Raw genomic sequence first — 24721 nt, 5'->3', positions numbered from 1 at the left:
AGGGGGCGTGGCTAGAACACCCTGCGGGACAGCTAGTGTACTTTGGAACTCTTCCTAACCGCGAGCTCACCCTCAGATCCTTTCCATTGGTCCGCAGCCTTGCCAATTACTGCCGCGCGCTACGATTCTCCAATCAAACATGCTCTCTCAAGTCAGGCCGACAATACAGCCAGTTGTGAGACATCTCCCTTTGGCCCGTTTCCAATTACCTTTATTTTCCTCTCCATCATTGGTCGCTTTGGAGGCCGCTCTCTTTAGCGTCGGCACTCCCAGAAAGGGGCGGGCCTGGCAAGGCATTGCTAAGCGACCAAGCTGTGCGCGGGGTCAGCCCAGTGAAGGAGCTTAGCAGGCGGAAGCGCCCAGGTAGCTGCGGGATGGACCGCAGGTGAGCGATCCTTCCCGGGGACCACAGGAGGCCTGGGGAGGACCTAGAGTGAGATTAACACAGCCTTGGGTCAGATTTGCTAGGGTCCGGAGTCTCTTTCTCAACCGCATTGGAACTACAACTCCCAAGATGCCCCACATCCTTTGGCGGCTCCAGCCTTGGACTTCATCATCTCGGGGGCCCCGTAGCGTTTCATGTTCCGCTTTCTAAGTGGCCCCAGGACTTTTCATTTTCCTCTAAAGATGCCCAGTGTCCTCTTGGAAATTAAATGTTTTAATTTTAAAATTTCCCCCAGACTCCTATGGGTGTTGTTTTTGACCTTTCTTGCTTAAGGCGGAGCCCAGTTACGGGGACTGTAGTCCATTTACTGTTTTCGCCTCAGTGTCCCAAGGACTTATGGGAAATGTACAGTGATAAGTTTTAGGCTTGTTTCTTTTCTTTTCTCTTATTTTCTTTTCTTTTATAATGTTTTATTTATTATTTTTGAGAGAGAAAGACAGCATGAGCAGGGGAGGGCGGGGGCGACAAAGAATGGGAAGCAGGCTCCAGGCTCTGAGCTGTCAGCACAGAGACCGTCTTGGGGCTCGAATTCACAAACTGTGAGATCATGACCTGAGCCGAAGTCACCGATGATGCAAAAGAGATACAGATGCCCAGCCTCCTTCCAGATATTATGATTCTTTTGGCCTGGGGTGAGGACCTCACATTTGTATTTTTTAAAGTCTCCTAGATTGGATTAGGGTTAAGAGCCACCAGTTAGCAGTTCCTTGGTTTTCTGAGACTGCTTCAAGGGCTGGTGGGAATCGAGCCTCTAGTATCATTATCTTGAATGTGCAGTGGCACTTCATGGGAATTATAGTTCATCTCTTCCAGGAATCTGTGGGAATTGTAATCTGGTTCTGCCCTCCTCTTCCAACCTTGCAACCCGACTCCACCCTGCAACCCCCTAACAGGGCTGCACTGACCATGCTCCGCTTGCCAGCCTTACTCTCCCCTTGCAGTCTGCCAGTTTTCTCAGTCGGAGACAGCCCCTTTGAGGATACTCCCCTGGATCAAAGCCACTACTGGCCATCCCGAAGCCAGACCTGGCACCCCAAGGTGAGGACACCCCATAGAGAGTGCTGTATGTGAGCCCAGTGGTGAGGGAGTGACTAGAGGGAAGGAGGACATGTGATGAGAGATAGGGGTAGGAAATTAAGAGACAGTCCCTCCTGCCCTCCCTACAGCTCTGCCCTTAGTCCTCTGTCACCTGGATCCCCTGTCATAGCCCCAATCACTGAGTTGTTGCCATTATAGGATGTGTTTCCTCCCCTCTGGACTGAGACACGCTTCGTGTGTGTCTTCGTTCCCCTACAGGGATGACCCTTCAGCCCTCACTTTCTTCTCCCCATCTCCGTATCTTAGACCCTGAGGCCGTCCGGGTCCCAGAAGTCCAAGCTCCCCAAAGTTCCTAAGGCTCTGGCCACAGGTCCCAACTCCTCTGAGCTGTTTGAAGAGTCCTGGCCATCCAGCTCAGAGACCCCTTCCCCACCTAGCACCACTGAAGAACAGAAGGGAGCCTCCCCACCACCCACCCTGGTTGACAGCCGGGAGTCCGTGGTGGCCAAGTAAGTACCAGGGGCCCTGGAGGGAAAGAAGGGTTTGGGTCAGGAGGGGGCAGGCATCCCATAATAATCATCATAGCCAGAGTTGTTAATGCAGCACTTTTAGAACCACACTTCATGTGTGTTATTAAGTGCTCTGGAGCTAGGCTGCCTGGGTTCAAATCCTAGCTCTGTCACTTACCCTCCAATCTGGGCCTCAATCTGTTAATTGGGATATTAATAGCATATATCCCCCTAGGGCTGTTTTAAGGTTTCAACGAGTTACTGTCTATAAAGCATCTATAACAAGTACTATAACATAGTACTTGGATTTGTATGCTGCAAGTTCAGCTGCTTTAATAAAGAGTACCAAATTAATTGGGGCTTAATCAAGAGAACATTTACTTCTCCCTCACCTAACAGTCCAGGTAGAAGCAACCAGGGCTGATATGGCAGCCCCTAGTTGAGATGTCAGGGACACAACACAGTTTCCTTCTATCTTGTTGCCTCCCATCACTAGGCTGTTGCTCTTTCCTTTATGGACCAAAATGGCTCCCAGCCACATCCACTTTCCAGAATCACATCTCCTCATACCCTGTTGGTCAAGAATCTAGTTACATGACCATAAAACTGTAAGGATCCCTGATAAATATATCTGTAGAAGACCTGTCCAGTCTTATATAGTCCTATATAATATTGCATTATTATATCAGAAAGGAGAACAGACGTTGAGGGACAAGTAGTAGGTACTTCCATGGTACTTGATAAACGTCACTATTGTGACTGTTATTGTCATTATTATGTGGCTCCACTCATTCACCCACCTCCCATTCTCTGATGCTCATAGGTACATAAGCCGGTTCCGCCAGGCTCAGCCTACAAGCAGAGAGGAACGCCAGCCTGCAGGCCCAGCTGACTTTTGGTGGCTGCGGCCTGAATCTCCAGACACCAGCAGTCGACTTGCAGCAGGTACCTGCTTCAGTCCCATCCACTCCCAGGTGAAAACCTTTCCTGATCAATGTCCCCAGCAGACATTCCTCATACCCCACCAAAGTCAACTGGGGCTTCTCAGCAGGAGCCAGTGAACCAGAAGGAAGACCCGACATAGCAGTCTCAACTCTTGCCAAGGTGACGAGCACATCTCAGGCTAAGGCCGTGGCCCCCCTTCAGGAAATGAAGCAGGTGACATCCTCATCCACTTCCTTCCCTCTGTACCTGAACTGACAGCTCCAGCCCTGGGATAGACTTAGAGTCCATCCCAGTTCAAGGAAGCTTAAACAAAAAAGAAGGATTCGTTGGCTAATACAATCAAGAAATCCAAATGTATATGCTCTCAGGCATGGCTGGATCCAGGTGTTTGGACAGTATTAAGAGGAACTCAACTCTCTTGAATCTCTGTTCCTCTTTGTTGGGTTCAATCTCAGGCAGGCTTTCCCCATGAAGTCACTAAGATAGCCTTAGTTCGCTCTAGGTTTCTAACTTACATAGTTAGTTTAGCGGAAAGAGGAGGATTTTCCAATAGTTCCTTCCAGAGCACCAGGGCTTACTCTCATTCGTTCATCTTTGAGCCAATCACTGTGGAACCAGAGGACAGATTGTTGCGATTAGCCAGTCTTGGTCAGGAAGGTGAGGTCAACCCTTCTCCCACAACAATGACTACAAGGGGGGGAAGGGGAGGCGCGGAGGGGCGGGGGTGGATCCACAGAGGAACACTGGGTCCCCCTTCCCTGAGGAGGAGGAGCAGATTCTAAGCCAGCATGTGAGGGTACCAGGTGGAGTGCAGACTGGACTTCGGGCCCTCTGTCCAGAGCCCCTTTCCCAGCACCCTTTGAGGTGGGGGCTGGCCTCTGACCCCTGTCACCTCACAGAGCCTCAGCACGTGGAACTCACCCCTGCTGGACCTGGAGACGCTGAGCCTGCAGAGCAGAGCTGCCAGGCTGCTCAAGCGCAGGTGCCTTCCCTGCCCTCATCGTCCCCACTCCTACAGCTCCGGGCCCAGCCCACTGCCTCTGAGACCTCTGTTGCCTCACTTCTGCTTTCTCCCTACAGCAAGGCCTCAGTCTCCTCCTCCTCACTCAGCCCTAGCGATGCCAGCGGCTCCTCATGCCCCGTCAGCTCTGATGGCCTCTCTCCCTTCTCCATGACCTTCACCCCTGACTCCAGCAAGGGCTCTGACCCCAAGGCACACGGTAAGTTCTGAGGCCACGATTGAGGGCAGTCTGGATGTGAATCCCAGCTCTGACATTTACCAGCTGTGTCACCTGGGACCTTTCTGGGCCCCTCTGTTTCTGCAGCTTTAGAACAGGGGTCATAAATGAGTCGGTGAATAATGCAGGGTGCGCTTACCGCCGGTCTGTGAACAGTACCTATCATTAGTATGGCAGGCTCTCTCCCTGCATCCCGTTTGCAGTTCTGAACACAGATGTCCAAAATTGGAAATTAGCTCTTTGCTAATTTGGCACCATACCTGATTTGATGCAAAATCTGACCTAAAGAGTATGAAGGCTGTTTATGATCTCTGCGTATTTCATTTAGGGTGACTAGTCGTACAATTTTTGCTATGGTTGTGTTATATTGAACCACATGAAGATCTCTGTCTTTGTAAGTAAAAGGTGGTTGAATATTGGCAATTTCGTGTTGTTCAGCGAAATGCTAATGTGTTTGAGTCTGGTGTACTGACCCAGCCCCCTGGCAGTGCTGTTCACATCGTGTGACTCTGCTAAAGCATGCAAACTGTTGAACTCTCCATTTCTGCCGTCTAAAATTTTCAGACTTCAGAGGTGGGATGAAGGACCTGGGTTACTACTGTCATCATTGTTGTTACTGTTACTCCATGCCCAGGTCCTGGGATGATGCCGTGGTGCACAGGACAGATGCTCTCCGTGTCTCACGGGGCTTAAGTGAGTGGGGACAGGCAGGCACAGTGAACAGACAGGCATTCGTGCCTGGTGCGTGACCCTGCCTCCTTGTCTGATTCTTTGCTCCTTTTCAGCTTCACCTCACCTTTTATTCACCTTTCCTTCCTAAGCCTCAGTTTTCTCATCTGTAAAATGGGGGTAAAACTAGTATGTACTTCATGAGTTGTTCTGCAGAAATGTATTCATTCTTTCATCTAAAAAACATTGAATACCGGGACGCCTGGGTGGTTCAGTTAAGCATCCGAGTTCAGCTCAGGTCATGATCCCATGGTTTGTGGATTCAAACCCCGCATCAGGCTCTGTGCTGACAGCTTGGAGCCTGGAGCTTGCTTCAGATTCTGTGTGTCTCTCTCTCTGTCTACCCCTCCCTTGTTCATGCTCTGTCTCTCAAAAGTAAGTGTTAAAAACAAACAAACAAACACACAAAAAACATTGAATACCTGTTGTGGATGAGGCCCTGTGAGTGGGCTTGGCGATTCCACAGTGAACCAACCATACATGGTCCCACCTTCATGGTCCTCATAATATAGTCAGTGTAGGGCAGAAAATAGCTATATAACCCCACAAACAAAAGTGAAATATAAGCAGAAATGAAGGCCATGCGATGGTTGTGATGCTGGGAAGTCACAGAAGGCCTCCGGGGAAGAGGGGCTATCTAACTGGAGACTTGAACAATGATGGTGGAGACAGTAGCCCTCTAGCATGTACTCAGGACCTGAGGTGGGAGGGAACATGGTACAGACAATGGACTAGAAAAGGCAAGGGATGCGGGGGGTGAGAGTAGTGTGGGGTAAGGTGGAAGAGACTGGCAGGAGTCAGATTACATTGGGCCAGGTAGGCACAGGAGGCATTTGGTCATGATCTTAGTACTAGGGAGCCATGGAGGATTCTGAGCAGGGAAAGGATGTGATCTAAGTTGGGTATTAACAGACTCCCTCTGGCTGCTGTTGACCCCCTAGTGAGAGATGCTGGTAGTTTCACTTGGGCCAGAGCCTGAGGAGCAGAGTAGAGGGAAGTGGCCAGGTTTGGAAGTAGAGTCACGGGATATAGAGGGGAGTGAGGGAGAGAGATCCAGGGTGACACCCTCCCCCCTTCTCTGTGCAACATCAAATGACAGGTCTTTTAAGAGACAATGGTAGCCCTACTGATCATTATTGATGAAGTTATGCTGTGAATGATCGGAATGATATCCATGTCCATTTGCCCCACTGAACTGAGGACAACCAGTGGCCTTACCCTTAGTCACTGCGGTATCCCTAGCACGGGTCTGGGCACTGCAGTTCAATATGATCAGTTCATTCGGCATTTATGCCACAGATACTGGTGGCACCAGGCCTTGTTCTTGACACTGGGGATATGAGAATGGTCAGACAGAAATAATCACTGCCCTTGTGTAGCTGCCAGAGATACATAAACAAAGAAGCGCCATACTGAGTATGTTAGAATGTGAAAAGTACTAAGGGGAAAAATGGAACAAGAAAGAGGATTGGGAGTGGTAAGGCTGGGGGTTGTTTTGGTTTTAAATAGGGTAGCAAGGGAAGACCTCACTAAGAAGGTGATACTGAGCAAAGATTGGAAGGATTTGAGGGCCTGAACCCTGTACATACAGGAGGGAACAACATGACAGGCAGTGGGAACCACAAATGCACAGGCTTTTGCTTTTTACCAGGACAGGTGCAGCCTGGGGAGGGTTCTAATCCAGGAGGGCCCTGATCTGACTCAGGTGTTCCCAGGCTCTCTCTGGCTGCAGGGTGAATAGATTGGGAGGACAGAAGTAGAGAAACAAGAGAAAAGGTTCCTGTTGGGTTGGCCCCAGGTAAGGGCAGTAAAGAGGGGGAGAAGTGAAGGGCCCCTGGGTGGCTCAGTTGGTCAAATGTCCGACTTTGGCCATCATCATCTCACAGTTCATGAGTTCAAGCCCCATGTCAGGCTCTGTGCTGACAGCTCAGAGTCTGGAGCCTGCTTCGGATTCTGTCTTCCTCTCTCTCTGCCCCTCCCCACCCTCTCAAAAATGAATGTCTGAAAGAATTAAAAAAAAAAAAAAAAAAAGAGGGGGAGAAGAGGGCAGATTCTGGAGCATCTGTCTTGTTTACTGCTGTATGCATAATGTCCAGGCACAAAGTAAGAGCTCAATAAATACTTGCTGATGAATAAAGAATTGTATGATGGCAGCTTGAGAAGCCCAGGAGTGCTCTATCCCTGACTCTGCTTCTTTTCTCACTTCCTATTTGGATGAGGAGTTGGGACATTATCTGGAGAGCTTGTCTGAATAACTTTCTGGTACAGTTAAAAGGTATATAAACAGACTGTCCTTGGTTTGCTCATCACCCTAGCCCCTCTCTGCTTACCCCACAGGAACACCAGCACATGCCCCCATCCCTGCTCCAGCCCCGATCTCCTCCCAGGCACCCTTGCGTCCAGAGGATGACATTCTATACCAGTGGCGGCAGCGGCGGAAGCTTGAAAGGGCTCGAGGAGGGCAGGGTGATGGAACCTGGGTGCTACCCCAGACTCCTGCCCTCACCACTCCAGTGAGATGGGGGAGGGAGGAGCTTGAGGGGGCTGGAGGGAGGGATGCTAAGGAGAGCTGGAGGAAAGAGGAGCCTGGAGGCGACTGAGGACCCCTCTACCCTTTCTCTTTATCTCAGGTCCCTGTCCCTGTTTGTCGACAAGCTTCCGCTGCCCCTGCAGAGTCCCTTGCTTCCTTGGGAACCCAGCCTAATTGCGTCCCACTTTGGAGCAGTGTGACCCGGCCTGGTCCCCTGGAGGCCTTCTATATGGAGAGGCCTCCTATTCCGCCAGGGTTCTCTCCACACATCTTTTGGGGCCCCAGCCCACATGGGTTCTTCTGGGCCCCGCAGCCTGGTCCCTGGGTACCTCTCGGGGCCATTCCTCCCACGCCCTTCGCCTCTACCCCTGCGCCTCCGGGTTCCACTCCGGTGCCCCAGGCCTCCAACGCGGCACCTTCAGCCTCCACCTCCCCGCCCCCAGCCGTCCCCCAGGATCCGCCGGCTCTTGCGCCAAGCTGCCCCGCCCAGCCTGAGAAGCAGGGCCCCAAGCCTGGGAGTGGCAGAGCCCGGCGGCGCGAGTCCGCTGGGAGAGTCACGGCAGCTGACGAGGGTCCTGGCCTGCAGCTCAGAGGCGCCCTGGGCCAGGTAGTAGCCGCTCGGCTTTTCCCGGACAGCCTGGAGGACACGCCCCCTCACCTTGAGGGCCCACCTCTGGCAGAGACTGAATCTCAGAAAGTCAAGGCCACACAGCCCCAAACCAAGGTTACACCCCCTCTATCTGGATCCCATTTTCCCAAAGAACAGACCCCGCCTAGTCGGTCTAAAGCAGAGTCTCGGATTGCCAAGGCCAAGCTCCCCCTAGCGATGTCGGAGCCGAAGAAGGACAAAGACACTCCCTTGGCTGAAGCTGGGTATCTGAAACCCAGAGTCCCGCCCCCTCCAGCTAAGGAGGTGTCCGCTTGCATCGAGGCCCCGCCCCCTTCCTTCAGGGCGGGGTCTCTGGAGGCTGTGGCTACGCCCCCGTCCGCTGCTGACCACGCCTCCTCAGATCTGCTCTGCCAGGCCGCCCGACTTCTAGAGGCTGCAGAGGGTGAGCTGATGTGCGTGGCTGCCCGGATCTGGATAGTAGTCCAGCACCCCACGAGTCAACCTCCTGGCGCCCCCTCTTTTTCCCCTAGACTCTGACGGCAGCGAGTTCCAGGACGACCCTGTACTGCAGGTGCTAAGAGTTAAGAGGGCCGAGCTGAGGCTGCAAAAAAGGTGACCATCACCAGGATCTACAACACGCCTTTCCCAGAGCCATCCACAACCCCAGACCCCAATCCTGAGCACATAACCACCTCAGCTTCTACAACGCCGGATTTTTTGCAGGAAAGTGGCCGCGCAGTTATCGCTCTTACTGGACCACACTGAAGACCAAGCGACTTGGTCTCCTCCAACCAGATCACCTTCCAGGTCCCCAGAGAGGCGAATGCAAAAGGAAGGAGCTTCTCTTGAGACCAGACGACGCTGAATTATACAAATTGTATTTTTCCCAATAAAATGTTTTTTTCAAGTTACTTAGTTTCTCTGGGAGTTGTTCTGGAAAGGCTAAGAGTCGTGCTAATTAAGAGAAATGGCTCCCTCCCTCCCCCTATCCGAGGTACCTCTGCCCTGCTCCACCCCACTCTAGTTCCTGACCATTGGCACAAAATCTCTTCTGGTATCCTCTCTGAGGAATCCTCTCTGAGGTCAGGACAGGGAGGGGTTCCAGGACAGATTTCAGGCAAGACTGGACTTACCTTAGCTGACTCTCAACTCAGAGTGGATCCTCCTGTCTCAGCTGAGACCAAAGGGCTGTCCTTTGGGCATGAAACTAATGGGGGTCATCAGAGTGCTGGGCAATGGTCAATCCTCAGTCCACACCCTGCTTGAGCCAGAAACAGTATTTAGTGTGCTGATACCTCCCTCCCTGAAACACCTCCTCCTTACCCTTCCAGTGCCCCACCCCACTCCTCACCTCTCTGGTCACACCTTGTCATTGCTCCAACCTGTCACTTTAGCATGTCCCAGGTCCTTGCCTTTAACTATCTGTACTCATTCTCAGGCATCTCTAGCCCATCTCTATTCTAATAGTCCCCAAATTTCAATCTTCACCCTAGACCGGGCCACTGAACCTTGGGTTCCTGTATTCCGCTACCTGCTCCCTTCCTCACCATTTCCATGCCAATGCCTACTGTCTCAAAGTTCACAGGTCTTAAACTGAGCTCTCAATCTTCCCCTTAACTTGCCACTCTGGTTTTCCTGTGCTCTATTCTAGTTGCCCAGGCCAAAAGCCATGTGGCCATTCCTGACTCCTCTCTTTCCCCCACCCCACAGTCAGTCAATTTGGCTAGCAATTCCTTTAAAATCTATCCGGAATTGAACCCCTTATTCTTCCACTGCCCTCACCCCAGCCTAAGCTATGGCACCTGGACTATTGAAAAACCTATTGTTTTGTCTGCAAATTATTTGACACACTTCCCATCAAAAAGTAGATTCTATGTCCCTTCTCCTTGAAACTGGGTAAAACTTTGTGACTGCCTCAACAAATAGAATGCAGAGGAAATGATACTGCTTTAACTTTCTAAACCAAATTAGCCAAGATGATACAGTATCCCCCTGATCTCCCCCCTCCTTTTGTATGCTTTGGAGCCCTGGACTTCCATGTAAGAAGTCCAGTTGCCATGCTGGATAGGGATTTTGGTTACACAGGTGTATGCACTTGTCAAAATTCAGTGAAATTTCTGAATGTCATTGTATGTGAAGTTTACCTCAAAAATAAATATTGAACTCTAGTGAAAGATATGCATGCTGAAGTGTTTAGGGGACAGTATACCAATGCCTATAATTTATTTTGAAATACATCCAAAAAATAGTAAGATTAATGAAACAGGATGAATAGAGTAATAAGTGAATTGAGATAAAGCAAATACAGTAAAATGTTAATTTTACTGTAGGATCTAAGTGGTGGACCTATGGGTGTCAACTGTAAGATTGTTCAACTTTGCTGTATGTTAGAAAGTTTTCATAATAAAATGTTGGAGAATGTATGATCAGGATTATGTTGATATCTGTATTTATTAAAGAGGGAGGATAGGATAGGTTTCTATTAAAAGTAGCTTCTGTATGTCATAGACATGGCATATATTTGTCTTCAGCCTTTTTGAACAAACCACGCAATTAAATGAAATAAAAAAGAAGGAAATAGCTGGTTAGATATAAAGAGGATTTCTGAGGAAGTTACGTTCAGGCTGAGACAGGTAGGAATTAACTAGTTGACAAAAGACTATCCTAATTACTATCGCTGGATTTTAAATCATCTCCAAGCCTTAGTGACATAATGCAATCATTTTGTTATGTTCATGGATTCTGTGAGTCAGAAATTTGGACACAGCACAGTTGGGGACAGTTTATCTCTGCTCCATGTAGGCAGGATATATTTTCCCTTCCTTTGAATACTGACGTAGCCACAAATTAAGTGATTAGTTTTTGAATGAATGAGAGAATGAATCAAAGCTGTACTTTCTGAGGTGAGGGGCCCTGTTGAGAACATGACCAGTGAAAGTCTTCTTGGAAACAGCATTGTTATAGTGTTTTCTGGACCTGGCTCAAGTTAGAGGCGGAAAGATTGGGATTGGCTTTATAGGAGACCTGGTCATGTTCTGCATTGCGGGTTAAACCAGGTCCTATGAAAAAGGAGTCAGAGCCGGAGGCCGGCCTGTAAGAAACAGTAGAGGAGGAGGTAAGGACAATGTGGGAAGGGCAAAGATTATGTCCCAGGCAGGGTATCTGAGCCAGTGAAAACCATCCATGGGCAAATGTCCTCAGTATTCTGTGGGCGGTGTCAGGGTCAACTGACAATGCTGGAGCTAGAGGATTGAGACCTTGAAAAGCTACTTGGGGATGGAGAAAAGCCCCGAGGCCATGGAAGAACCCAATTAAGAGTGTCAGAAGGGGGAAAACAGTGTCAGAGGAGTGGTCACTGAGAATGGACTAAGGGGAGAGCCCACTGCTTAGTGTTAGAAGTGTTGGAAGCAAAGCATAAAGAACCTGGGGGTGTGTCTCAGGAGGGCAATGACAGCCAATGAAAAGCAGTCATGGGCGCGGCGCTGTCAAACTTCGCGGGGCGGGACCGAAGAGGCCGAGCCAGGGATGGGACCAAAACCCAAGCCAATGAAAAGCCGCTAGGTGGGCGGGGAGTCATCCTAAGGCCAAGGGCGGAGCCAATGAAAAGCGGCGCCGCGTCCCCCACTGCCCCGCCTCCGTGGGGCGCGCGCCGGAGCCACGGGCAGCCGTTAGGGGCGGGGCCTGCAGCCGCCCGCGCGCGGCTCGCGCCCTCCCCTTTGTGTCGCCATGGCGGCGGCAGCGGCGACGAGGACGACGAGCGACGGGCCGAGCGCGGCCGGCGCCTGAGGAGGCTACGCTACCATGGTGGTGAGGGGCCCAAGCGGGCGTCAGTCCGTCCGCGTGTCAGTCTGTCCGCGCGCGGCCCCGCCCCGCGCGCCCCGCCCCCGGCCCCGCCCGAGCCCGCGGCCTGCGCCGCCCCTCACCCCTCGTCGAGGTCCCTCTCGTCCCCCGGCCTGGTCTTGGGCCCAAGCCCTTACCCCAGCCCCGCCCCCTCAGTGCTCGTCCCCTTCCTTGTCCTGGATGGAGGTGACAGTGGCCGAGGACCCAGGCTTGGGGGGGAGGGGCTAGTCCCGGGAAGGACCCGCACCACGAAGTGGCCCCCGCAGGGGCCTGCTGAAGCTTCCCGGGTCCTTCGCCAATCCCCATCCCAGAGCCTTCCTCAGCTTCCTCTCCCCACCTCCACCCTTTTCTGACTAGCCCACTCCCCCTCCTACCACCAGCCCCCTTCGCGTTCTTGAGCCCCACCCCCACCAGGCTCCATCCTCAGCCTGACCCTTTTCTTCTCTTTCTCTTCCATCTCATTCCGTTCTGTCTCCTCTCAATCTACGCTCCCTTACCCCCCATCAGCCTGAACCTTTACCTCATCCTCTCCAGCGTCTCCCCTCTCCTTACTTCACCCCAACCCCAAACCAGCAGTGTACCTCTTGCTAGATCCTTGGGTCCTTCTCCATCTTCTTGTCCTCACCCTCCCTCCCCCACCATCTCCCTCTCCCACCATGCTGCTTCTGCTCATTCATCCATTCATCCTCTCATTCGCTCATTTAACAGACATTCCCTGATACCTCCGGGCAGACCCCATGTTCCACGTGCAAAGAGATTCAGATCTCATCCTGCTTTGAGGAGCTTTCTGAGCTGGAGGGGGACAGACCTGAGGGTGAGACCCAAGGATGAACTTGGGGTCTCAGGGATATGAAGGAAGGAGAGGCTAGAGCCCAGCCTGGAAAATCCCTATCTGGCAGCTGGTTAATTTATTTGTCAGGTTTTATTTGGTTCCTGCTGTGTAACTGGACACTGGGACCCACAGAGGAATCAGGCAACCTTCCCTGTGAGAAGCATCAATTCTGTGCCCGGCTATGTGCTGGAGTCCCTGATCCTGGGGAAGTCACAGTCCAATGGGGGAGATGGGCTTGTCACCAGTGACATCTCAGAGTGCTCAGGGCTGGAATGGGGATAGAGGAGTCCAGAAGAGGAGGCTGACACAGCCTGGGTCAAGAGGACAGAATGAGAGTTGAGACCTGAGGCATGAGGAGGAGTGAACCTACTGAAAGAATTAGGAAGAGTGTCCCATGCAGAGAGAACAATCTTTGCAAAGGCCTAGGAGGAAATGAGAAGGTCATGCTTTTGTTGGACTCTAAAGTGTGAGCCCTGAGAATAGAGGCCATTGGGGGGGAAGGCTGGGCTGGAGTGGTAAAGAGAGACCTGAGAATTCAGAGTTTTTCTTGAAGATAACAGGGAGCCATTGAAGGTCTATGATCTATGGAGAGACAGAGGTAGATCTGTGTGGTAAAAAAATTATACCAGCACTTGCTAGGAAGAAGCGAGCAGGAGGGGAGAGGTTAGAAGCAGGAAGATTGATAAGATGGGAGCTATGATTGTCCAGACATCAATGAAAGGTGTGGAGAGGCACATAGGGGAGATGACTATACTCCGCAGGGGCTAAAGGAGGGCTTTAAACAGGGAGAGATGGTACCAGCGTGCGCTCTCCCTCCCTCACCCTCAGTCCCTTTTCTTCCAGCCCCCTACCCCAGACCACCCACAAAGAAACAGGCCTACCCTCAGTTGCCTTCACCTCCCCCTGACCTACCCTTCTGCTCCATGCTCAGGGCAGCCTGTGAAGCAATTCGGGCCTCTGGGCCCAGGCTCACAGATAACAATGCTCCCGTTGTCCCTCTGCTCCCATCTCTGGAGGCCTCTGATTCTTCTTTCTGCTCTACAGGCTCGCAGCACTGACAGCCTGGATGGCCCAGGGGAAGGCTCAGTGCAGCCTCTGCCCCACACTGGGGGGCCTAGTGTGAAGGGGAAGCCTGGGAAAAGGTGAGAGGTGAGGGTGAGGCTCAGCTTAGGAGGGGGGCCAAGCACAGGAGCCACTAGTGATGTGTCACCTGTCCCCCAGGCTCTCGGCTCCTCGAGGTCCCTTCCCTCGGCTGGCTGACTGTGCCCATTTCCACTATGAGAATGTTGACTTTGGCCATATTCAGGTATGGGGGCTTTGCACCCAGGTGGGAGGGTGAGATCCTACCCAACCTTGAAGCAGTATCAGCCACTTTACCCCTGAAGCCTATCTCAGGAATAGCTGAGCAGTCGCTGGCAGGAGGTGCAGGGTGGAAGAGAACTGTTCATTCATTTGTTCGTTTCTTTATTCATTCACCTAACTTTTTGTTAGGTGTACGCACTGTGCCAGGGCCCTGTACTCTGAGACATCAGCAGGCCCTGCCGTTAGGGAGCCCCAGGCAGGGGACACAGATCCATTTCCAGATAGTGCTAACCTGGGAATGTCAGGACTGGGACAAAAGTGAGGCCCTTACCTGAGCCTTTATTTCCCACTATAGCTCCTGCTGTCTCCAGAGCGTGAAGGCCCCAGCTTCTCTGGAGAGAATGAGCTGGTGTTTGGGGTACAGGTGACCTGCCAGGTGAGGCCACCCCTCCTCTCATCTAGCCTGACAGTCTGGTCTTCATGGTCTACACTGGCTCAGTGTAATAGGACTACTGCTCCTTTCTGTCCCTCCTGCTCCCTCAGGGCCGTTCGTGGCCAGTTCTGCGCAGCTACGATGACTTCCGTTCCCTGGATGCCCACCTACACCGGTGCATATTTGACAGGAGGTTCTCCTGCCTCCCAGAGCTTCCCCCACCCCCAGAGGGTGCCAGGGCTGCCCAGGTAAACTGTTTATGGTCCCAGCCTCAGCTATGGTGTGTCCTCATAAGCACTGTGTGAAACCATCAAGGGAGGATAGTTAAATATTTAAACACTGGTATGGCCCGAGTTCCAACCAATCAGAATGGAGAGGCCCAGAATAAAACTGCAGCAAGGTTCTGGAGGCTGCTTTCAGCTTTAGGATCATGGGAGTTCCAGGGGATTTGGTGGGAGAGTCGGCATGGCCAGACCAATGGGGGCACACAGGAGCTTGGCATAGCCTATTTACTAACTGATATGAAAATATTTCAGTGCTTACCAGTGGAGCAGCACCCATGCATTCAGGCTGAGTTTCAGCCCTGCCTAGAGGTGAGCTAGGGCAGTATAGGAGGGCAGTGACTCTCTCAAGTTCCCCTCACAAAAGCCCATCCTGACAACCTGCCCCCAGATGCTGGTACCACTGCTGCTACAATACCTGGAGACCTTGTCAGGACTGGTGGACAGTAACCTCAATTGTGGGCCTGTGCTCACCTGGATGGAGGTAGGCCCGGGAAAGGGGACTTGGGGTGGGGAGTGAGTGAGGGATGTCTGAGGAGTGAGAACCAGCCGGAGAGAGTGTGTGGGCACAGGAAAGAAACGAGCCAGAGTGGAGGAGGCACTGATATTTCAGTGTCTGTGTGGGCACATGCCTGTGAGAGAGAATGAGTGTGTGTGTGTGTGTGTGTGTGTGTGTGAGAGAGAGAGAGAGAGAGAGAGAGAGAGACAGAGAGACAGAGAGGCATTGGACTATGGGGATGTGAGGATTTCAAGATATATCAGTTAGAAATAGGTTTTACTGTAACTCACAGAACACTTGGCCAACAGTGGCTTAAACCAATCGGTTTTTAGATACCAAATGTGCAGTGTCATGGAGGATGAGGGTGCAGGGGTATCCTGGGACACGAGAGGAAGGAGGGGCTTTGTTGGGTAAGGGCAAGAATTTAGCTCTTTGACCGATAGCTCTGACTGACAGAGGCTTTTAGGTAGGGGACAGGTAGTGAGCTCCACTGGACATGGAGGAACCTCCTCTGCCTTTATTATCTTCTTCTGGCCTCTCCCTGCACATCCCTCTGCCCCCACCATCTCAGCTGGACAACCATGGCCGGCGACTGCTCCTCAGTGAGGAAGCCTCCCTTAACATCCCTGCGGTGGCCGCTGCCCATGTAATAAAACGGTACACAGCCCAGGCACCAGACGAGCTGTCGTTCGAGGTGAGACTGTGGGGAAGCGGACTCCACCTGGGCTCCCCACTTCCCCTGTCCCTTCTGACCCTCCCTCCAATTACCTTCCCACTCTCAGGTGGGAGACATTGTCTCAGTGATCGACATGCCACCCACTGAGGATCGGAGCTGGTGGAGGGGCAAGCGAGGCTTCCAGGTGAGCCTGGCTTGGGGTGGACAAGTGAGGCAGGGCACTGTGCCAGCTAGGGTGGCCTACTCGCTGACCCCAAACCCTCTTCAGGTCGGTTTCTTCCCCAGTGAGTGTGTGGAGTTGTTCACAGAGCGGCCTGGCCCAGGACTAAAGGGGGGTAAGTGCCAGGGGCAAAATGTGGAGGCCTCCCTGCATCCTTTGCTTGCCATCCATTCTCTCCACCTACTGTTCACCCCACAGATGCCGATGGCCCCCCGTGTGGTGTCCCAACTCCCCAGGGTGTCTCCTCTCTGACCTCAGGTAATGGGAACAAGGGGCCAGGCCCCTGCCCCCCACCATAAGATCAGTGGCTGCACTGACCCTGTGTGGCCTGCCTTTACCCCCACAGCTGTGCCCCGGCCACGTGGGAAGCTGGCTGGCCTCCTCCGAACATTCATGCGCTCCCGCCCTTCTCGGCAGCGGCTACGGCAGCGGGGCATCCTGAGGCAGAGGGTGTTTGGCTGTGACCTTGGAGAGCATCTCAGCAATTCAGGCCAGGATGGTGAGGACAGGCCCTATGTCTCCCTGCCCAACCCTCTCCTCCCACCCTGGTTGCAACCTGCCTAGACCTGAGCCCCTGCTTTTCCCCAGTGCCCCAGGTGCTTCGCTGCTGCTCTGAGTTTATTGAGGCCCATGGGGTGGTGGATGGAATCTACCGGCTCTCAGGAGTGTCATCCAACATCCAGAGGCTACGGTGAGGGCCCTCCACCAAGCCCTTCCTTCCACAAACTCCTACTGAGCATCATCTCTGTTTCAGGCCCTGTGCCATGTGCTGGGGACATAGAGTTATCAGGGAGGGTTAGGAGGGCTTAGAGTGGGGTTAGACTGGGGCTGGGGGCAAAGAGGGCTTCCTTGAGGAAGTGATACCCACACTGAGACCTGAAAGGCAAGAGCAGAATAAGCATTGGAAGCAAGAGATCAACTTTCATTGAGTACCTGCCACATGCCAAGCATGAGGCACTGGGGACACAGTGGTGGATGAGAGACAACCAGAGATTCCTGCCCTCATGGGGTTCACATACTAGAGGGAGAGACAAACAAGGAAATGAGAGTGTGTACTAGCAGGTGACAAGTACTATGGAGAAAAATAGAATGGGGTGGGGAGGCTCATAATAAGTTGGGGAGGGGTATTGCAGTTTTATATAGGGTGGGCAGAGAAGGCCGCCTGGGAGAGAGCTTGCTCTGGTGGAGGTGAGGGAGTGAGCTGTGTGGATGTGCTGGGATGAACATTCACCATGGAGGGAACAGTTAGTGCAAGGGAAAGCGGCAGGAGGTCATGTCCCGGAAGGAAATGGGGGCAGAGCATACAGGGCCTTTTTGATGACTGTTAGGATTTTGCCTTTTACTCAGAATAAGGGGGTAACCACAGGAGGGTTCTGAGCTGAGGAGGGACAGCATGTGGGAGAGTCTAAGGGGAAGCAGTGAGCCATGAGCACTGGGGCTGACAGGAGGCATGAGGTGTCAGTGTGGAGCCTGAGACTCTGAGAGACAGGCATGAGGTCACATGATAGGATGTTTACCCAAGAGCAGTGGGACTTCACCAGAGAGTGGTGAGCAGGGGCTATTGGGATTTGGGCCACGTTTTTCAGTGACCTCCAGAAGCCAGGAGAATGACAGCTTCGTGGAAGGAGCATGGTCACACTCTGGATTCAGATAGCCTTGGGTACCCACAGCAGGGGCATCTCCCATCTGAGCCTCAGTGTCCTTCCTGTCAAATGAGGCATGCTCTCTGGGGCACACAGAGTTGTTGCGGGGGTGGGGTGGGGGGGGTGGGAGGCGGTCAGTAAGGTTCTGCCTCTGAAGAGCCCAGCACAGGATCCATGTGCATGCACCTATGTGTGGCCACTTTGGGAAGTGGGGGAAGAACATGGCCAGGTGGTTCGGCTCTGACCTGAATCTTTCTCCTCTTTGACCTGGTGGCCTCAGGCATGAGTTTGACAGTGAGAGGATCCCTGAACTGTCTGGCCCCGCCTTTCTGCAGGACATCCACAGTGTGTCCTCCCTTTGCAAGCTGTACTTCCGGGAGCTGCCGAACCCCTTGCTCACATACCAGCTCTATGGGAAGTTCAGTGTGAGTAAGGGAGCTGGCAAGGTTGGAGGGTGTTGGGATGCATCTGGCCCAGCCCCCATCATGCTTGTGCATAATCTCAGGAAGCCATGTCAGTGCCTGGGGAGGAGGAACGCCTGGTGCGTGTCCACGACGTCATCCAACAGCTGCCCCCACCACACTACAGGTAAACCAGGAGGGACAGAAAGGGCTGTGGTGGGGTCCCAAGGGAGTTGAGGCTCAGGTGTCCTCCTCCACTCCCACCCCCAGGACCCTGGAGTACCTGCTGAGGCACTTGGCCCGCATGGCAAGACACAGCGCCAACACCAGCATGCATGCCCGCAACCTGGCCATTGTCTGGGCACCCAATCTGCTACGGTAAGCTGGCAACTCACCAGCCTGCCCCCTCAGCCTTCTCCACTAGCTGGGCCTCAAGAAGCCCCCCACACCCAGAGCCCAACTTTTGCTCTCTTATTCATTTCATTCAACACATATTTCTTGAGTACCTTCTGTGTGCCAGTTCCTTTCCTCAGCACTGGGACACAGTAGTGAGCAAAATCCTGTGCTCCTAAGTCCACATTTTCATGGGGGAGATGAACGATGAACCATCAACAAGAAAAATAGACACTATGGTCTGATAGTGATGAGTACCAAGGAGAAAGATTACAAAGCAGGGAAGGGAGATGCACAGGGTCATGGTATTTTGAGATTTTTAGAGTGGCAGGGAAGGCTTCAGTAAGAAGCTTCTGTGGCCAGTAGCAGCATGAGCCACAGAAGATTTGATGGTGACCAAGACAGGCAAGCTCTCTGTCCCAAATAAAATAGGTGGTACATCAGATGGTGGATATAAGAACTATGAGGACAAAGAAACAAAAAGAGAAGGCAGCTTACAATTTCAAATAAAGTGGGTGGGGAAGACTCCACGGAGAAGGTAACATTTAAGAACTTTGGAAGGTGAGGGAGGGACACATGTGGATATCTGGGGAAGAACAAACCAGACCGAGGGGACCAAAAGTGCCAATGTCTGGAGGCTGGGAAGGTGCCCGGTGTGCTGGAGGACCAGCGGGGAGGCCAGTGTGGCTGGAGCCCAGTGAGCAAGGGAGGGAGTGGTTGAGGGGGAGGAGATGGTGAGGTCAGAGATGCCAGGGGACCAGAGAGAGGAATGACTTATGATTTGTGGGTCATGGTGAGGACAGACTTTACCAGGACAGGGGTGCAGCCAGGGGAGGGCTCTGAGCCAGGAGGGCCTTGACCCAGCATGGAGGGGCTACCTCTGGCTGCAGAGGGGAGCAGACTGCAGAGGGCAGAACACAGAATGGAGGGGGAGGGGGCAGGGAGGCAGGGAGGAGCTGTGGTGTCTGGGATGGGAAGGGTAGAGGCCAGGCCAGGGGTGGGGACAGTGGGGAAGAGTTTAGATTCTGGAGAGATTTTGTGGGTGGAGCAGGGAGGATTTCTGAGAGATTGGATGTGAGATTGGATGTGGATGTGAGGGGGATCAGGAACAACACCCGGAGGTGTTTGGCCTGAGCATTGACTGAGCTGCGGACAGGGAGGAAGGAGGTTTGGGGAAAGGTTGAGAGCCCAATGCTAGATGTGATCACTTGGGGAAGGTCAGAGGTGTTAGATGACAGTCATTTCTTCCATTGGCTCCCCATTTTGGGTAGCTAAAATCCACCAGCTGGAGCTTAAATCACCTGGCCTCCCTCTCTCTCCTCCCACCCAGGTCCATGGAACTGGAGTCAGTGGGACTGGGTGGGGCTGCAGCCTTCAGGGAGGTTCGGGTGCAGTCTGTGGTGGTGGAATTCCTGCTCACCCACGTGGATGTCCTGTTTAGCGACACCTTCTCCTCTGCTGGCCTCGACCCTGCAGGTACGCCCATCTCACCCGCTCATGTCCTGGCTACTGCCCCCTCATTGTTAGGGCTGCAGTGGGAGGGCAGGTGGGCTCCCAGCCCTATCCCTACCCCACTGAAGCTGGACCTCCCTCCTGGCTCCTTGAGGACCCCGCCCCGGCCTCTCCCTCCCCTCCCCACCCCTTCTCATTTCAGCTCCTACGCTCAGGATCCCCACTTCTTGGCCCGGACATCGTTCTTCCTTCACCCCTTGTAGCTCCTGGGGGCTCTTGGGGCCATGGGTCCATCTGGGAGGAGGTGGGAGGTCCCCAGACTTGACCCCGCCCTGGCCCCACCCAGACTCCCCGCCCAACCCGGGACCCCAGCCCAATCAGGATTCAGCACGTCGGAGGGCCCACTGGCCCGAGGTAACTGAAGCCAGAGCCGCTGCCCTCGCTGGCTGCCGGGAGCTGCCTCCTCATCAGCTCGTTCTGCCTCACTCCTCCTCCTCACCTGCCTGCTGCCCACCCATTCCCGCCTGATCCGCCCTGGCCCCCTGCCTTGCCAGCCCGGGTGGGCACGCTGCGGGGCCGGGGCTTGGGCTGTAGCGCTTGGCTTTGCCCGTGGCCTTGAATGGCACCCTGAGCTGACAGCTGCCCCCTTTCCCAATTCCCTAGGCCGCTGCCTCCTCCCCAGGCCCAAGTCACTTGCGGGCAGCGGCCCCTCCACTCGCCTGCTGACGCTGGAGGAAGCCCAGGCTCGCACCCAGGGCCGTCTGGGGACACCCACGGAGCCCATAACTCCCAAGGCCCCAGCTTCACCTGTGGAGAGGTGAGTGGAATGCTAGGAGAGCATAGGATCAGCCTGGAGGCCCCAGATCCTCAAACTGTCTCCTGTGTCTCATGCAAACCCCAGGAGGAAAAGGGAGAGAGGCGAGAAACAGCGAAAGCCAGGGGGGAGCAGCTGGAAGACATTCTTTGCCCTGGGCCGGGGCCCCAGCATCCCCCGAAAGAAACCTCTACCCTGGCTGGGGGGCACCCGTGCCCCACCGCAGCCTTCAGGTCAGAGGCCGGCAGTGGGCGGTGGTGGTAGGGGGAGGCACTCTGAAGTGCCCTGTGACCATTGTCCCTCTCCTAGCAGGTGGCCGACCTGACACCGTCACGCTGAGATCTGCCAAAAGCGAGGAGTCTCTGTCATCACAGGCCAGCGGAGCTGGTGAGCACAGGGTGGCTCATGCCTGTGCCCAGGTGGAACTGGGAGGGCCGGGGGCCCTGAGGTGGCCTCTAAATGTGCTTCAAATTTGGGGGGTTGGGTTTTTTTTTTTTCCTTAATCTGGACATTAGGTACAATGAGTTGGATAAAGCATCACCCTTGGTTCATGATGTACTGTTATCATTGGTTCAGGCAGGGCCCTTTCAAACAGTCTTCTATGCATTCCTGTTGAAAAACAAATCTAGATAATAAAATGAACACCCATGAACCCACTGGCCAGAACTAAAAGAGCCCCACGACCTTACCTTCAAGCTTCTCCCCTCGCATCTGCTGCCTCCCCACCGGAGGCGCCCTCCAGACTTGATGGTCAGCATCCCCTTGCTCTAAGGTCTCCTCACCTGTAGGCGTCTGCATAAATAACATACAGCACAGTCCTAGTGGTTTTGGATCTTTAAAGGTATCCTAAGAAAGGGGGTATGGTGTTGGATGAGGAACATCACTTTTCACTCACTGCCACCCATGTGGCCCAGTGTAGCCCAGGCTCGTTCCTCTCAGCTGCTCTCTGGTAGCCGTGTGTGGATGTCCCATCCAGAGCTGCATGTCCGTCCCACTCCCGATGGGTTGAGGGGCTCTGGTGAGCAATCTCTGCCATGCCCCACACTCTGGTGAGAGCGCTGCACGTACCCAGGAGTGGATGGAGGTGCATGCTGTAGGGTATGTTCATGTCCAACTGTACATGAGAAGGCCCACTTGTTTTCCAAATATGGCTGCCCCAGTCTGCACTGCCACCAGCTACGTGTGAGATCCCATTGGTCTCATGCTCACAAGCTATGTGGTTGTCAGACTTCGTTCTTGCCTTTGGGTCTGGAATGGTTCTCCTCATGGCCTTGCCATTTATTTCCTTTATCACTGTGAGTCTGAACAGCTCTCCCTGGATTCGCAGCCATTGTGACCCTATCCAGGGAAGTGCCTCTTCGTGTTCCTCCACCAACCCACTGGGCTGCGTGCCCTATTCTCACTGATGTATGGGTACGTAAAGTTCTGGCCCTTGACACCAAACTGTCCCCTCTTCCAGGCCTCCAGAGGCTGCACAGGCTACGGCGACCCCACTCCAGCAGCGATGCTTTCCCTGTGGGCCCAGCACCTGCTGGCTCCTGCGAGAGCCTGTCCTCCTCCTCCTCCTCCTCCTCTGAATCCTCCTCCTCTTCTGAGTCCTCATCATCTGGATCCTCAGCAGCTGGGCTGGGGGCACTCTCTGGCTCCCCTTCACACCGAACCTCAGCCTGGCTAGATGATGGTGACGAGCTGGACTTCAGCCCACCCCGCTGCCTGGAGGGGCTCCGGGGGCTCGACTTTGATCCCCTGACCTTTCGCTGCAGCAGCCCCACACCAGGGGACCCTGCACCTCCTGCCAGCCCAGCACCCCCAGCCCCTGCCTCTGCCTTCCCACCCAGGGTGACCCCCCAGGCCCTCTCACCCCGTGGGACCACCAGCCCTGCCTCGCCCACCGCCCTGGACATCTCAGAGCCCCTAGCTGTATCAGTGCCACCTGCTGTCCTGGAGCTGCTGGGGGCTGGGGGAACACCTGCCTCAGTCACCCCGACGCCAGCCCTCAGCCCCAACCCAGGCCTGCGGCCGCATCTCATCCCCTTGCTGCTGCGTGGAGCCGAGGCCCAGCTGAGTGACACCTGCCAACAGGAGATCTGCAGCAAGCTGTCACTGCCTGGTCCCCGGGGGCCCCAAGGCCAGCACGGTGAGTCCTGCTCAGTCTACCCTACACCCTCATAGACCCAGAAGCTGCACCCAAGACCTGCTTGACTCCTCTTCCCATTCCTCTCTGTGTAGGTCCTGGTACAGATTCTCCGCTGCTGCCCCCACCCCTGTCCCTCCTGCGCCCTGGGGGAGCCCCGCCCCCACCCCCCAAGAACCCAGCACGCCTCATGGCCCTGGCCCTGGCTGAGCGGGCTCAGCAGGTGGCCCAGAGACAGAGCCAACAGGAGCATGGGAGCACCCCTTCTGCTCCCCACTCCCCTTTTCACCGCTCAATGTCACTGGAGGTGGGCGGTGAGCCCCCAGGGACCTCAGGGGTTGGGCCAGCCCCCAACTCCCTAGCCCACCCGGGTGCCTGGGTTCCTGGACCCCCACCTTCCCTACCGAGGCAACAAAGTGACGGGAGCCTGGTGAGGAGCCAGCGTCCCCCAGGGACCTCAAGGAGGGGACTCCGAGGCCCTTCCCAGGTCAGTGCCCAGCTCAGGACAAGTGGGGGATGCAGGGGGTGTGGAGATGAGCCAGAGACAGCAGCTCAGTTCCTGTATTCTGTCCCCACACAGGTTCCTACTCCTGGCTTCTTCTCTTCGGCCCCCCGGGAGTGCCTGCCACCCTTCCTTGGGGTCCCTAAACCAGGCTTGTACTCCCTGGGTTCCCCATCCTACCAGCCCAGCTCCCCAGCCCCGGTCTGGAGGAGCCCCCTAGGTCCCCCTGCACCACTTGATAGGGGAGAGAACCTGTACTATGAAATCGAGACAGGTGAGGGATCCCCCTACTCTGGCCCCACTCGGTCCTGGAGTCCCTTTCGTTCTATGCCCCCAGATAGGCTCAATGCCTCATACGGCCTGCTTGGCCAGTCACCACCACTCCACAGGTCCCCCGACTTCCTGCTCAGCTACCCACCACCCCCCTCCTGCTTTCCCCATGACCACCTTGGCTACTCAGCCTCCCAGCATCCTGCCCGGCGCCCTACCCGGCCTGAGCCCCTCTATGTCAACCTAGCTCTGGGGCCCAGGGGTCCCTCACCCGCCTCTTCCAGCTCCTCCTCCCCTCCTGCCCACCCCCGTAGCCGTTCAGATCCTGGCCCCCCAGCTCCCCGCCTCCCCCAGAAACAGCGGGCCCCCTGGGGCCCCCACACCCCTCACAGGGTGCCTGGGCCCTGGGGCCCTCCAGAGCCTCTTCTGCTGTATAGGGCAGCCCCACCAGCCTACGGGAGGGGGGGTGAACACCACCGAGGATCCTTGTACAGGAATGGGGGGCAAGGAAGGGAGGGGGCTGGTCCCCCACCCCCCTACCCCACTCCCAGCTGGTCCCTCCATTCTGAGGGTCAGACCCGAAGCTACTGCTGAGCCACGGCTGGGGGAGACCTTCTTCCTTTCCCTTCCCCCTCACTGATCTTGGCCCAATCCAATCCCTTGTTTTGTATTTTCTTGAGCTCCTGACCCCTACCCTTGGTTTCTAACTTTGTAACTTGTTTCTGATGTGGGTCCCTAACCTGTTATAGCTTTCCTACCCTGGGCCGAAGGGCACACCCATCCCCCCACCGTCCTCCCATCCTGGGGGCTCTCGCACAAATCTGAGGGCTAGGCTAACAGCCTGTCTTCCCTCTCCCTTCAGGAGCCCCCAGCTTGTCCTGCCCTGTGCACAGGGGGTTGGGGAACAGCTCCTGCCCATCTCCCCCCCCCCAACACCCCCACTAAACCATCTGATAAAATTAATAAAAATGGTGAAAATATGGCT

The 24721-nt window shown here is 54.5% G+C and overlaps 2 protein-coding genes and 1 long non-coding RNA gene across 17 annotated transcripts; 2 read left to right on the top strand and 1 right to left on the bottom strand.

Annotated features, from left to right (window-relative positions):
• Positions 1 to 257: 257 nt before the first annotated feature.
• PROSER3 (proline and serine rich 3) lies at positions 258 to 8955 on the top strand. Of its 12 annotated transcripts, none has more exons than XM_058707556.1 (11): positions 258 to 385; positions 1387 to 1483; positions 1790 to 1992; positions 2816 to 2937; positions 3044 to 3150; positions 3837 to 3919; positions 4018 to 4157; positions 7242 to 7417; positions 7535 to 8486; positions 8575 to 8656; positions 8768 to 8955. In XM_058707556.1, exons 1-11 carry the CDS (start codon positions 375 to 377, stop codon positions 8907 to 8909), a joined length of 2115 nt encoding a protein of 704 aa, XP_058563539.1. In that variant the 5' UTR covers positions 258 to 374; the 3' UTR covers positions 8910 to 8955. The 12 variants fall into 12 exon arrangements, with proteins under 12 accessions (XP_058563539.1, XP_058563538.1, XP_058563536.1 ...); XM_058707555.1 differs by having other exon boundaries at positions 3041 to 3150; XM_058707553.1 differs by having other exon boundaries at positions 3023 to 3150.
• LOC131499524 (uncharacterized) lies at positions 2727 to 11640 on the bottom strand. Its single transcript, XR_009255925.1, has 3 exons — positions 11468 to 11640; positions 9178 to 9302; positions 2727 to 3543 (listed from the first exon to the last, which is right to left on the bottom strand). It is a non-coding gene; the product is annotated as an uncharacterized LOC131499524 (long non-coding RNA).
• A 99-nt stretch (positions 11641 to 11739) lies between these two features.
• Positions 11740 to 24718, top strand: ARHGAP33 (Rho GTPase activating protein 33). Of its 4 annotated transcripts, XM_058707546.1 has the most exons (22): positions 11742 to 11851; positions 13761 to 13858; positions 13938 to 14022; positions 14374 to 14454; positions 14562 to 14699; positions 15124 to 15216; positions 15803 to 15925; positions 16014 to 16091; positions 16176 to 16242; positions 16326 to 16385; positions 16474 to 16626; positions 16716 to 16818; positions 18051 to 18195; positions 18276 to 18358; positions 18442 to 18549; positions 19895 to 20040; positions 20680 to 20833; positions 20918 to 21063; positions 21143 to 21217; positions 22290 to 22967; positions 23060 to 23451; positions 23545 to 24718. In XM_058707546.1, the coding sequence occupies exons 1-22, from the start codon at positions 11846 to 11848 to the stop codon at positions 24328 to 24330; spliced, it is 3798 nt and encodes a 1265-aa protein (XP_058563529.1). In that variant the 5' UTR covers positions 11742 to 11845; the 3' UTR covers positions 24331 to 24718. The 4 variants fall into 4 exon arrangements, with proteins under 4 accessions (XP_058563528.1, XP_058563529.1, XP_058563531.1 ...); XM_058707545.1 differs by having other exon boundaries at positions 11740 to 11851; positions 23060 to 24718; XM_058707548.1 differs by lacking the exon at positions 11742 to 11851 and adding an exon at positions 12609 to 12698 and having other exon boundaries at positions 23060 to 24718.
• The last annotated feature ends 3 nt before the right edge of the window (positions 24719 to 24721 follow it).

The sequence above is a fragment of the Neofelis nebulosa genome, chromosome 17 (genome assembly GCF_028018385.1).
Source record: "Neofelis nebulosa isolate mNeoNeb1 chromosome 17, mNeoNeb1.pri, whole genome shotgun sequence".
NCBI classification, from domain to species: domain Eukaryota; kingdom Metazoa; phylum Chordata; class Mammalia; order Carnivora; family Felidae; genus Neofelis; species Neofelis nebulosa.
This window is presented reverse-complemented; position numbering and strand designations above follow the sequence as displayed.

Excerpts from the sequence above, each read along its gene's own strand:
- PROSER3 (XM_058707549.1), top strand. Across the intron at positions 3,151-3,836 it reads CCCTTCAGGAAATGAAGCAG|AGCCTCAGCACGTGGAACTC; the intron begins GTGACATCCTCA and ends GTCACCTCACAG. Across the intron at positions 3,920-4,017 it reads GCCAGGCTGCTCAAGCGCAG|CAAGGCCTCAGTCTCCTCCT; the intron begins GTGCCTTCCCTG and ends TTCTCCCTACAG.
- ARHGAP33 (XM_058707545.1), top strand. Across the intron at positions 13,859-13,937 it reads AAGGGGAAGCCTGGGAAAAG|GCTCTCGGCTCCTCGAGGTC; the intron begins GTGAGAGGTGAG and ends CCTGTCCCCCAG. Across the intron at positions 14,455-14,561 it reads GGGTACAGGTGACCTGCCAG|GGCCGTTCGTGGCCAGTTCT; the intron begins GTGAGGCCACCC and ends CTGCTCCCTCAG.